We start from the raw sequence: 14,210 nt of genomic DNA on the forward strand, positions 1-14,210 counted from the left end.
GGTAATAATGTTCTGCATGAGAGAAGGAGGGGGGAGAGGGGAGTCAACGGAGGAAGGAGATGCTACAAGCAGACGCCTGAGGAAGGGGAGGAAGGGTTGATGGTTGGTGGGTTAATATATAGTGCAGAAGGCAGTAGTTCCTCTCCCCCAAGGTTGGTCGGTAGAAGATGATGGACACAGTGTTCACCATTATGACTGCCCGATGGTGATGAAACAGTGATGTGCTGTTCATCACAGCCATCAGGTGCTGTTACCATCAAACCAAGTGCTGGTTGGAGAACAGCGAAGGGCATTCACCCGTGCACAAAGTGAGAGTAGCAGGATCTTGATGTCATGGTGGAGCAATGGATGATGGAGGATGGGTCGATTTGTGGCTGCGGATGATAATGATTTTTTATTGGATGGGTCTTACACATATCTTGAGAGAAAAATAGTACATAAATATTAATTAAATATCCGATAAATAAAGAATTTTGAACTCTCGAAAACTTGGATGACCAGTCATTCTAAATACTCAATGCAATTAGGAAAGGATCCAATTCATATTAAACTCTAATGTAGATGTGGAGTGGATAAAACCCTTAGAGGGGTGTCATTTTCTTTTACTTCACTTTATTCTGGTTTGCAAGATCTTGTGTGATATTATAACTTCTGCTATGCCAAGTGCATCCAATTGGTTATTAATGATTATACACTGCCAAAGCCTCTCTCTCTCTCTCTCCCTCTCATGCCATTTCCTAACATCTTCAATGCCAAGTGCAACCAATTGGTTTTTAATGGTTATATACTGCCAAAGGCCTCTCTTATGCTCCTTTCTCTCATTCTTTCATCTTGTAATTATAACAACAAGAGCATGAATATCTTAATGTCACTTGGTTACATCAAGCTTTTGAAGATATATATTAATCTATTTCAGTGTTACTTGGAAGTTCTTTGAAACCTTTGCTATTTAACTAGTTTGCATATTGAATCTTGAGGTAATGAGGATTGATACCCTCAGCAAACATCTGCTCTATTTGCCATTGGACAGATGAATGGAGGTTTGCTCAGTGAGAAGAGGAAAAAAAGAGGAAAGAAGACTGTAAGAGGCAGGTTTTCCCAGGTTTCTGTGGTTTAGAGTAAACACAAACCAAGAGCCATTGAGTCTTCCTTTCCTTCAGCATCTGAGAGTGATCTCCACTGAAACACTTCTCTTATGTCATTGGTTATAGCATTGTCAACATGGCTTTGGGGCCAAAACTGATGTGATAGAGGCTAGTGCACAGTGTAATCCCATTCCCAAGCTTTTCCAAGTTGAAAGATACTTTGTCTTTTATATTGGCTCTTCTCCAGAATTCTAATCAATTTAGATACTAAATTCAAAAAGATCAGATAGAACAAGAAGATCAATAGGAACTCACCGTGTGTTTGGAACTGCATTTGGTCATGCATTGTTGTTAGACATCACTTGATCCAGATTTTTGTCTTAACCTTTTCAGCAAAGGTGAGCTAAAGATCAGATAGAACAAGAAGATCAATAGGAACTCACCTTGTGTTTGTCCTCGTGCACATTCTGGAGAAACCATAACCTGCTTCTCTTTTCTCATCATGCCTGCAGCAGATGATTTCTGCATTTTATCTGCATGTATCATATTGTCTCTTATACTTCATTGAGATGTTTTGGCCACCAAAGGTGAGCTCAAAATCAGATAGAACAACAGGATCAACAGCAACTCACTGTGTGTTTGTCTGTCCTCATGCACATTCTGGAGAAGCCATAACATGACTCTCCTTTCTCTTCAGGCCTGCAGCAGGTGATATCTTGCACTTTATCTGCACGTATCATCTTGTCTCTCACACTTAACATTGTCATCTACTTTGACATGTTTTAGCCACCATCGCTCTCACCAATGCTGCCGTGCTTCCTCCTTGTGGCCCTCGTGAAAACTCCAAATTGCCCTTCACCATCCATGTGTCAAACCAATGTAATCCGAGATATGATGATGGCTTGGCAGTGAGCCAAACTCCAAAAGCACTGTCTCAGTGTTGTGCTTGGATGGAAGACAGGGAAATCTTGGGGATGGCTCTGGTTTGTGATGCATGGCAACATGTGCTTGTGGACTAAACTGCTCAGGCTACTTGGCATCAGCCAAGAGGGTTGCAGTGAGGAAAACATGGTGTTATTTGGTGCTTGCTGTGGAGCATCAGAAGCAAACTTTGTTGCCATCTTTAAGTCACATCTTGACTCCCATCTCCTGTCCTCAAACAGCACCCACCAACGAAACTTATCCTTCAAATAGGCAAATAAATACTTGATACTTATCAATCTCGAATGAAGCATTCCTCGTCTCAGCTACGGGGCTGTACGTGTCGAGGACGGACAAAAAGGCCACAAACAATGGAGGCGTTGAAAGCATGCGTTGAAGTACTGTTCTTCGGATGCGTTCGGTCACAGTGCAGGAAGAGCACGGTGGTCATGATTGAGGTCTTTGGAGTTTCTAGAGTACGGAGGAGACTGGATTTGACGGGTACCTCATCTGTGCACCCTCCCTTGTCGGAACAAGTTGCGATGCAGCTGCTGCTCTCAGTCAGCCCTGAGGTTGAAGACAGCAGTCATCTTGAAATATGCTGTCACTTTTCATTGTACGGCAAGTGTTTCTCATCTTGAAATATCTTGAAATATGCTCTCGGTCAGTCCTGCGCTCGATCAAAATCATTCTTCTCTCTGATTTCTTGGTGCTCATTTTTGTTTCTCAGATACAAAATCTACTCTCTTTTTTTTCCTGTTGTGCATGAAAACAAATGAAGGATTCTTATTCTCAAAAATGTTATCAGGGATAATGTTGAGGATTCTGCATCCAGGCAAATTTTCATGACTGATGTATAGTTTGCTTTGATGAAATATTTTGGTTTCTTAGATCAAAATAATCTAAATATTTTGATCTGCAAAAACAATCTTAATGATATGTTGAGGAATCTGCATGTAAGAGGATGATACCGTCTGTTGCATGTCTCAACTCCTGCAAGGGCAGAGTCTTCTTTTGCATACTATATATTTCTAATTACAATGTTAACTAGTAATATTGTCTATATGTTTGATTTAGTTTTTTGTAAAGTAATTTTATGAAAATGGATTTTTTTTTTTTACCCATTTCTTCACATCTCCTTCTATTCACAGATCATCTCCTTTATTTGATTATATATAACTGATCTACAAAAAAAAATGAATTATTCTTCTTTGTTATGATAACATCTTTGACAAATAAAAGAACTACCAAAAATGACAGAGATACACTGTTATTTTCTAGAACAAAGGAGGCATATATGGAAAGGTAAAGGTGGACTGGTTGTTGTCTACTTTGTGTAATATATATATATATATATATATATATATATATATATATACAACAAAAAAAAAGGAATACAACAAAGTCCTTGGAGAAACACAAATGTTAAATCTAAATGATGCCAAAAATCTCACATTTAGAATGCAATCATATGCAGTGGATATAGCTGGCATTGTTTTCAATAATAAGACATTTGGAGAATCTAAAGATTAAAAAATGAAACTCAATACTGTTTTGCTATAAAATTGACGAGAGCTAAAAGCAAACTGTTGAATGAAAAAGAAGAAGAAGAAGAAGAAGAAGAAGAAGAAGAAGAAAGAATTAGATGAGGTGCATCTAATAGCATAATTGCTGAAAGATCCAATTTCCTTGCTCAGCACTCAATCAGAAAATAAATTCAATTCTCTTTGTAGAACTTGTAGGAAAAATAACACTTTCCAAATCCTACTCATTTATCTTTTCTCTTATATAAAATGTAAGATTATTTATTAATAAAAGGAAAAAAAATAACTATTGCAGAAATATGTATGAGCACTAAATGTGTTGTTTTCATAGTTATTTTAGTATATTTTAGCAAATGCAAAACCAAATTCTCTATATTGTTTTTTAGTTATTTACAATATTTTAGCTGTCTTTTTCCTTATTCCTGCTTCAATCTGTCTCAAACTAATGGTGACCAAGTACAGTAGAGAAGAACCATTTTTTTCTCTGGTATTACACTTGTGCTTTCTAATCCCACAAACCATCCTTAGGAAAAAGGAAACAATAATTAGATATGTAATCCTAATTACTTAGTAGCAACGTGACTCAAAGAAGCAGAAGAGATGTCTTTACTCTTCATCTCCGTATCAAGTTGGGATTGGCTTCTAGGGGGATTAAGATGGAGGCACTTCTGTTGGATTAGATATAACATCAAGTTTGCTTCTGCTGAAGACAACCTCCTACTGTTAGTCTCCACTTCATTCATTTTCCTGGTGACTCCTGCCGTCGTATGACTCATTTGAAATGGAGGCGACTTGCTTCGTGCAGAGTCTTCAGAAACTAGAAGCTCCGAGGAGGGGGAAGATACGGATAAAAGACCATGGCTGGTGGTCACTTCGATGCCGCCACCTACCGATCTTCTAACCCTGTGTCTGCCATGGAGGGGCATCAAAACCGAGTGGTGACCCCCACCGGGAAGTGCAAAAGCCGGTGGTACACAACCCAGTGCGGGTTGCGGCCGCACCTCATCCACACCCAGTCTTCTCGGTTCCCTCATATCAAGATCTCCTCTGTACCTACTCCTCTCCAGAGTGGTGCAAGAAACTCTTGCTAACATCATTGTCAAGTCAAGGTTTATTCAAACATCAGCTGCTTCACTAATGTCTCCAATCAAAAGGGCGACTGGTGAGATGGGTGAGCCATGAACACGAAGGAAAAGTAGCTTCGTCTTAACATAAAACTAGTCAATAAATTATAACATGCTATGACGGGTAAAAGAAAAGGAGATCAAGTTATACATAGCAAAAATTGAAGCAGAAAGACATATGACGGGAAAAAGAACTCCAGTAGCATGTATACGTAGCTTTAGATCTTGGAATGATTACCTCATCAGCTGTGAACTTACACCTTTGATTTGTCCGTGCAGCAGCCTGATAGGATTGGCCGACGAAGGTTAAGGTTCACAAGCAGGTCGGCGGCAAGTGTCTGGTATCATCTTTCGGTGCCTTCCTCCATGAATGTGGGTCGGAGCAGACTCGCAAGCATGTGGCGGACGCTCACGCATCGAGAGAGATGGTGGTGCTCATGCGCGCTATGAACGAAGGGCGATCAAACAAGCAGGGCAGCAGGAGGTGAAGGAAGCTCTGCAATTTGCCGCGTCATCTTTGGTGCTTCCAGTTGCGATGGATTCGGCCCACAGCAGCGCTCAACCCATTTAGTTGAGAATGAGACCCAAAACAATCCCATGCAATAACTAAATACCTTATGTAATGCAAAATAAAGAGGAAAGAAGAAATGAATATACATAAATCACAACAAAGAATTGTCATCGTTGCGTTCTAATCTTTGGTCTATTTTTTTTTTAATTTCTTATATTTTTCCTCAACAAGTTCTTAAGAAGACAGAATTTATTTTAGTAAATCCAGATCTAAAAGGAAAAAAAAAATCAACAATATATACATATATATAGTACTTAGATAGAAGATATCAAGAGATGCGTCATCCTGAAAGGCCTCATTTGCTCATCATTTGTCCTAAGTGTACTATTACGAATAACGGTCCGCAATCGCAAGTGTCACCTCACATTTCCTGTTGCCTTATTCTCCCCACAGTCGTTCACATTGCACATTGCAGAATAAAATATCATCTAATCATTTTATTGAATAATTGATTCACAATATCTTAATTTTTTTATTTATTTATTTTTCATCTATATTCTCTTATCTATTCCTAAAATTATTAATATTATATCTTATATTCAGTTTTACTCATGCTTATCTAAAATATTTAGTTTCTAAGGATCATCTTTATAATTTAATTTTTAATTAAGTTTACTTATATTATCATCAATTAAGATAATATCATCAGTTAAAACATATACCTATCATGTAAATGATTAGTAAATTCATCCTATACACAATAAAATAAAATTTTCTGATATTAACATAGTAAAGAATAAAATGACTAGGCCTACCAACATTACACAAATTTCTCATACACAATGGAAGAAAAATTAAAATTCTGTTGCTGCACCTTTGGCTCTCTAGGGTTAGCCACTGCTCAAAAGCAAGTAAATTTGCATTTATGTTCAGTGCTATCATGCTAGAACTCTTCTATAGTCAAGTCACATCAAAAACATGTTCCATCGATTGTCATGCTCAAACATACAGAAGCAAAATGTGTTTGTTCAGGCAAGCTTAGCTCATGCCCACAATGTGTGAACCCAGCAGAAGATTTTCTGTCAGTCACATGCTTCTTTCCTTGATGACTAATGCAAAATCTTGGATGTGAAAACAAATCTAACATGTAAAGTCCTATATATTGGATTTCGCAACATGCCTTTTGTTTACCAAATCAAAATATGCTGACAAATGCATGCATGTATATTGAAAGGTTAAGTGTTCATTCTTTGATATTCAAAGCATTTTAGTGTGTTGTTTAAAAACAAGGCTGGTCTCAACATCTAATGAAAAATTGAACCATTTGCACAATTGATGGCTGAGGACATGGCAACATTAAACCAAATTCAAAAGATGATGGTAATAGGATGAGATACATCAAAGAGTCAGTTTCAAGTGATGTCGAATAAGAGATCGAGACATTAGGTAATGTTCAGTGAAAGTGGTAATTGGATATAAAATAAATAAAGAATCTAAACATGATGTTGATAAGGAGGAAAGGCTGGAACTAAGCGACTCCCAAGCAGTATGTATGTTTTGCTTGCGCGAAACTAAACAGAACAACAATGATCCAGCTGTTGATTTAAGAGTATGTCAAGATCATACCCAGAACAGAATGAAACCAATACAATTACTGTCTGATGAGAAACAATGTTAAAATCAATATGAAACTCCATATGAAGTCATCATCAACAAACTAACTCAGCTAGAGAGAAGAAGATTCAGTGAAAGTTGATGTGACCTACTTGTTATCAGACCCATGAGCAGCAAATACACACACACTCAAGACTATAATAAGAAGCATACAGATACTATCTAAGAAAGAATGAAAAAGAAGAAAGATACTAGACACAATGAAAATTTTAGAACTCTTCATTTCCATAAACCACTAGAGATATTTCAGCAATCAGCATAAAGAATTCTTTGTAGATATCATGGAGTATAAAAAAACATTAGTTCTGTGTACAGATAAGATATAACAAGATGAGTAAAATCTACAGATTCCCATTTGCACAGTTCAAAAAAAAAAAGACAACTTTGTGCACCACATTATCTTAGAACTCCATGAATTGAATGAACGAGAGCGGCTGATGAAACCAACTGACTCCAATCCAGGATCCTTAACTGATAGGATCATATGCTTTTGTGTAGTCAAGCATGATATAATGCAAGAAGGTTTTGATCTCATCAATTAAACCAATTTAATTTAGCAATGTAAAACAACAGGATAAATAATCAACCAAGAGCAGCTTTAATTCCAACAATTACAAAACCTGGAACAAAAAAACATATATTGCATCAAAATCAACAAATTATAAACTGTGAAAGATTGTACTTATGCAAGCCATATTTCTTCAGATTGTTGTCAATATACAGTAGCACCATGAACCAATTCCCAAATGAACAGCTGACAGAACTCTAACAAAACCTCGTCAATATGAGGGCTGTTCTATAACCCAAAAAAATATGTTATAGATCAACACAACAACATCAGAATAGAAGTCAACCATAACCTAGCGTGTATATAAGATAGAACTGCTTTGCCTAGAGGTTGTCAGCTTCAGGTAACATTTCAAAATCATACCTGAGCCGAGCTTCATTATGCAGGATAACACTCGCATCTTCCCTCCTTGCCTTCTGCTTCTCGTATTCAGGATCGTCTGTCGGCAACTCGAATCTACAGAGGGGGCAGGTGTTGCGGATCCCCAGCCATGGCAAGATGCATTCCTCGTGATAATGGTGGAAACACGGCAGCCTCTTAACTCTTTCCTCATTCAGAATCCCATCCTTACAAACCGCACAAACTGCATCAACATCAGCAGTGTCTTCTTTCATCAAGACAACAGATGGGAGGTTCTCGACCACGGACTTCGCCGCTGGAGGGCTACCCTTGGGATTGCTATCCTGCTCGCTGAATTGCGTGAACAAGACCTCGAAGGACTCGTAATCAGATGTATAGACAAGGCCGTCTTGATCCTCAAAATAGGGTTCGACATCATCAGGATCCAAAGGGATCCTTCCCAAATTGTTCACGGCCAAAAGGACCTCCCAATCAACGTTTCTGACCAATCCTTCATGCTCATGCTCAACTTGATCATCACTGTATCGTATAATCTCATCAGATCTCCCCTCATTGCCAAGAACCATAATACCAAGAACATCCCTTTCTTCGTCCTGACGATCGATCTCCTCCCACTCGAACCCCTCGTTGTCATCCCTCCGGTCGTCACCCAGTTGGAGGCCTTCCCAACAGAAAGGGAGACCTAAATCGTCGGAGATCCTGTACCGTTCCTCGCCGTCATCGGAATTCATGCCGATCGCAACAATCTGTTCATTGCCCATCGTCACGATCTGCTCATCCGAATCTGAATCAGAGTCGAATCCGGCAACCCTAAGATCCCAGGAATCCATTGGCCGAGCCCTCGAGAACTCGATCGAATCGGAAGGGGAGCTCCTCCTCCCGACGAAGAAGTCGTCCGTTGCCCAATCCGGAACAACCACCTCCCTGTCTGCATCCTCCGGAGCGTTGTCGTCATCTTCCTCCCTGTCGAACCGTGGCCTAAGCCCAACGCCGAGGCAGGCAGGGGTGCCGATCTCCTCGGGTCCCTCAGAAACCCTAAAGACGGGGGAACCGAAGGGCTCCGGGAAGTGGTGGTCCATGGCAGTGCCGGAGACGAAGGACGGTTTCTGGTGGCGAAGGCGGCGGCGGCGGAAGAGGTCAAGGGAGAGGATGGAATGGTCGTCGTCAGAGTAGTCGGAATGGCCGGAGCTAGAGTCGGAGTCTGGGTCTCGGAACGAGGGGCCGGACGAGAAGGCGGGGACGAAGGAGTCCGGGACAGCAGTGGGGGTACGGGAAGCGGAGGGAGAGGACCAGGAGGAGGCCGGAGCGGACAAGTGGGTCGATAGATCGTCGGTGACGAAGAAGAGATGGCGACCGTCCGCCATTAAATGGCAATGAGATTGCCACAAAGAAGACTTGTCTCCCCGCGCGAGGCGTTGGGGCAAATAAGTCGTCGCCTCACGTCCCAACGATTGAGACGACATGAGTCACGACAGACATTGCTGGCGCACATCAAGAGCCGCGCCCGCCGCTTCGGGCCCTCAATTCCGCCACGTCATCTTGTCGCGACGCGAAGCAGCGGTTCTCCAGGCGACGAAAGAAGCGGGTCGGCACGTGCTCGGCGCGCGAGGCGTGGTGGACCGCTCAGCGGAAAACGGGTTCTTGAACTTAACTAGGAAACTGATCAGAAGCTGATTGGGCAGCAAACGGCAGCGGGTCGCACAACAGTGGATGGGTAAAGAAAACGGGACCGAAGGAACGCCGTCGATGAACGTCAACCCAGCAGGACCGAGTGAGCAGCAAACTTCACGGCTGATGTCGCTTCCTCAAGGACCCGAAGAGTGGGTCCCAATCAATTGGTAGTTTATGGGACGTGACCTCGACCGTGATACTTTTAGGGTTGTAGTAAGATGCTTATATTTTAAAGTTTTTGGACGTAAATGTTTTAAAAGATGTCTTAGGAAAATTTAATGTTAAATTCGATGAAGAATTTTTTTTTTTTTTTTGCTATCCTTCGATTTTTAAAGCATTTCGTATCTTTAATAAAAGAATCTTGATTATACTAGAAATTTTTGTAGTAAGATGCTTATATTTTAAATTTTTGGGCGTAAATATTTTAAAAGACGTCTTAGGAAAATTTAATGTTAAATCCGATGAAGAAATATTTTTTTTTTTTGCTATCCTTCGATTTTTAAAGCATTTCGTATCTTTAATAAAAGAATCTTGATTTCGAAGAGTGGGTCCCATTATTTTTAATGAGATTTTTAAAATTAAGAAAAATAATTTTGATGATGATGATGTTAATTTTGATACTTTGAATTTAAATAAAACTCCTTCTCCAAGTAGCAACTTGGATGCATCCACTTCCGAAACATCCTTACCCAAAGATTAGAAGTATATATATGCTTATCTTAAGGAGCTAATTATATGAGACACATCTAATGGGGTTCAAACGTGTTCTTCTCTTAAAAATTTTTGTGCCAACACCACTTTTCTCTCCCAAATTGAACCTAAATGTATTGACGAAGCAATGAAAGATGATTCATGGATTATCACAATACAAGATAAGTTAAATCAGTTTGAGAGAAATGAGGTGCGAAAGCTTATTTCTAGGCCAAATGACCATTTAGTTATTGGTACTAAATAGGTCTTTAGAAACAAGCAAAATGAATTTGGTATCGTAGTTAGAAATAAGACTAGATTAGTAGCCAAAGGTTTCAACCAAGAAGAAGGTATTGATTACGAAGAAACCTTCGCTCATGTGGCTCGATTAGAAGCCATAAGGATGCTCGTTGCCTATGCTAGTAGTAGGGGCTGATCCAACCGGTCTATGCAACAGCGATTCGTGTTTTTGAAATTGGAAGGATATCGGGCTCGCTAATACTTACCTGTCGCAATGTAAATGAGACGATTTAGGAAAATGTTCTAGAGAGCACGCGGGACCCACCAATGGAATGACGGTAGGGAAGGTTCGAGGGGTCAGGGGTTTTTATGGTCGGGTTTATGCAATCCGCTTAAAATGGATTAAAATATCCTTTAATCAAATTTGTCTCAAATTTGAGAAAAGAAAATTCTAGATCGAATTTAGATACATAAATAAAAATAAATTTTAAATTTAGATTAAATTTGGATTTAGATATTAATGAGCTTGAAACAAAGGCTCGTAAGAAATTATCTAGCTTTATCAAGGCCCTCTGATAGTCGAGGGCTTATGACTATTAGTTTATATTTTATTATTATTGGTATAAGTATGAAGATTCATAAGGAATTATCCATTTTAGGTAGACTCGTATGAATTACTCCTTTCGGGGTGAGCCCCAAAAGACACCTCACAAAATAAGAATGATGCTAAAGACTTATAAACCATTGATTTTATTGTTTCTCAACTAACATGAGACTAGTATGAGATGAGTATTTATAAACCCCAAATGGCTTAAGAAATTGAGTCAAAATTTTAAATCCATAATTTTTCGGGTACTGATGATACCACTGTATGTCACACTGAGCACTAGTGGTACTATCGCCTGATACAGTTTCGGAGACTGTGTTCTTGTAATACCATCACTTGACACTAGACAGTTCCACCGTTAACCTTGACAATACTACTATCGGGTTTTTTGAAAAAGTACATTTCATACTTTCTAACTCACAAGTGGTTCCATCGCTTGGCCTAACGATGCCACTACTTGTCTGAACTTCAGATCACTTAATTGGCTTTCCAATAGGCCCAATTCAATCCTAATTCAAGTCCAATGAGACCTTAATTAAGTTTACATAGTTATACCAAAATTAACTCAATTAAACTCTAAGCTACTTCGATCAAGACACAAACGATTACTATCATGAATCCTATATTGTTCGGCATACCATTAGTTCATTTGACACTTTGTTCAAACTTCTGGTGTGTCATCGTTTTCTTCGATGTATTGCCCAATCTATCGACATGTTGACCTTCCGCAACATCTGATCTTGGCGCAATGCTCAATCCTTCTAGCTTGATGCCTAATCTTTGACATGATCCACTTTGGCCTAACGTCCAATTCTCCTACTTCGATCGATTTGTCTTTTAATGATCAAAGTTAGTCCTACGTCACTTATCTTAAGCGCTCATTAGTTTATAAACTCATCAATTGATTTTATCATCAAAATCTAGGATTCAACAATGGCACCACCCTCACGTCATCACATACCCTAAGGAAAACCCTTAAGAAATACTTAGAATGTAGTGCCATTTGGGAAGGTAAGATCCACCAATATCCCAGACAAGAAGCCACCACCGAAGGAAGAGGAAGGCGTAACCCCACCTACACATCGTCGATGGAGAGACAGAACCCCTTGGGGAGATAATGGAAGGGATGAACCTTATCCCCAGGGACGAACATAACAAACTTCGATGGAACCCGAAAACGATTACGCAGCACCTATCCAACTATCGCGAGATTACCATAGAACTATAGTCGTGGGCCTCCCTCACTTTTACTATGTCTCGTGGGACAGTGGGAGTCTCAAAAGGCTCTCTCCTCGCAGACAGAGAGCTCACCTCAACCACCTTCTAAGAGGAGACAATCGACTTTTCAACGCTCTCCCCCTAGCCCTGAGAAAGAGAATGGAAGGTGAACAGAAGATCATCATAAGGATGACCCTGGAGGAGAAGATGGAGTTTCGTTGGAGGAGGAAAACATCTTGGTCTGCGCTAAAGTGTTCAATAGCCAACAGCAAGAGTAGCGATGGAGGAAAAAGAGTAGGAGAATATTGTATAAAGACAACTCCCTGCCTAATAGGCATTAATTTGACATAATGACATGCCTAAGGACTATGCAAACAATGATGGCGAAGATCGTATCGCCTACCCCTATGCAACTGCATAAGCATTAGAAGATGGGGGGGCTCGGATCCCCAAGCATATCAAGCCCACGGAGGAGGATTCAACTAAAAAGAGTGTAAGTAATCAGGATAAGGTAGTAGTACATAATATCCCAAGTGAAATGCCTCACAATGGCAAAAACCACCTTCAACGCGGCTGAGTCCAACCCTAAACAAATTCAGTCTCCCGCCTTAATGCGGTTGAGCCAAACCTTTGGATAGCACCATAGTGGGGACGAGTATTGTTGGACATGCGTCGTGCTTAGATAAGATGATGGCACCACTGCCACGTGTACCACGACATCAAGGATGTGTAGTCTTGGACACGCGTCATGCGGACATGGGCGTTCTATGATGGGAAAGGTGGTGGTGGAATATATATATATATATATATATATATATATATATATATATATATATATATATATATATATATATATATATATATATATATACATATACACACACACATATATATATATATATATATACATATATACACACATATATATATATATATACACATATATATATATATACATATATATATATATATACACATATATATATATACATATATATATATATATGTATATATATATATACATATATATATATATACACATATATATACACATATATATATATATATATATAAATTTTTTTTACATAAATTAGGATATAAATAGATCTTTCGAATTAAGCAGAACCCAATTGGATCCGTTGTCAAATACAAAACACATCTAGTGGCCAAAAGATTTCACCAACGATAAGATATTGCCTTCACAGAGATATTTAGTCTGATTGTTAAACTTATAACAATCTAATTTATCTTGAGTTTGATCATTACAAAAGACTTTGAACTCCTGTACTGTCTTAAAAATCTTATTTATTTACAAAAATAAAATTTCATACCAAGTGCTAGTTTTATTTATTTCTTGCTCTTGGTTCAAATAATTTAGTAATATCATATTTGTGAGCTTGTCGGCAATCTGTTTTGCCTATAAAATTATTAGCTTTTCAAAAATCAAATCGAAACAAACTCATTAACAGTCAAAGAACAATAGTTATCAAGTTTATCTTGTCGGAGATGCTATCTAATATCTACCAATAATCCCTATTTTCTCTTACAGGTGCAATAATAATGTCAGGAAAATATCTACAATGAGTAACCAAGTCGATACAAGATTTCCAATTAGCACATTTGGTCCAAGTCACTCTTGCGCCTGCAGAGATACATCAAGGAGGGCAACTGAGTGCCGGTCTTGACCACCATCAAGTTTTTTGTCGATGCCATAGCTTTCTCTCTATATCGTTAATCTTTCGGTAGAGCTCGAGCTCGGACCCACTAAGTTAAGTATCACATTGTTCAAGAGCTTCAGCAATTCTGATAGAGAAAATATTATCGATCAATTATCATTTGACACATGACCTATGTGCAATGATCGTGAGAAAATAAGACCGGTCTTTTGATTTGTCCACATGTACATAAGTCCAAAGCAACAATTGTATTTTGCCTTTTTTTTTTTTTTTTTTGTCTATGTTAGTTAACTTTTTTTCATTTTCATCTCGTTTTACCTA

General features: G+C 39.0%; 1 protein-coding gene across 1 annotated transcript; it reads right to left on the reverse strand.

Moving 5' to 3' along the window:
- Nucleotides 1-7,518: 7,518 nt before the first annotated feature.
- LOC103997950 (E3 ubiquitin ligase BIG BROTHER-related) lies at nt 7,519-9,238 on the reverse strand. Its single transcript, XM_009419294.3, has one exon. It carries the CDS (start codon nt 9,149-9,151, stop codon nt 7,751-7,753), a length of 1,401 nt encoding a protein of 466 aa, XP_009417569.2. The 5' UTR covers nt 9,152-9,238; the 3' UTR covers nt 7,519-7,750.
- Between the last annotated feature and the right edge of the window lie 4,972 nt (nt 9,239-14,210).

Source organism: Musa acuminata, chromosome BXJ2-9, assembly GCF_036884655.1.
Source record: "Musa acuminata AAA Group cultivar baxijiao chromosome BXJ2-9, Cavendish_Baxijiao_AAA, whole genome shotgun sequence".
Taxonomy (NCBI): Eukaryota; Viridiplantae; Streptophyta; class Magnoliopsida; order Zingiberales; family Musaceae; genus Musa; species Musa acuminata.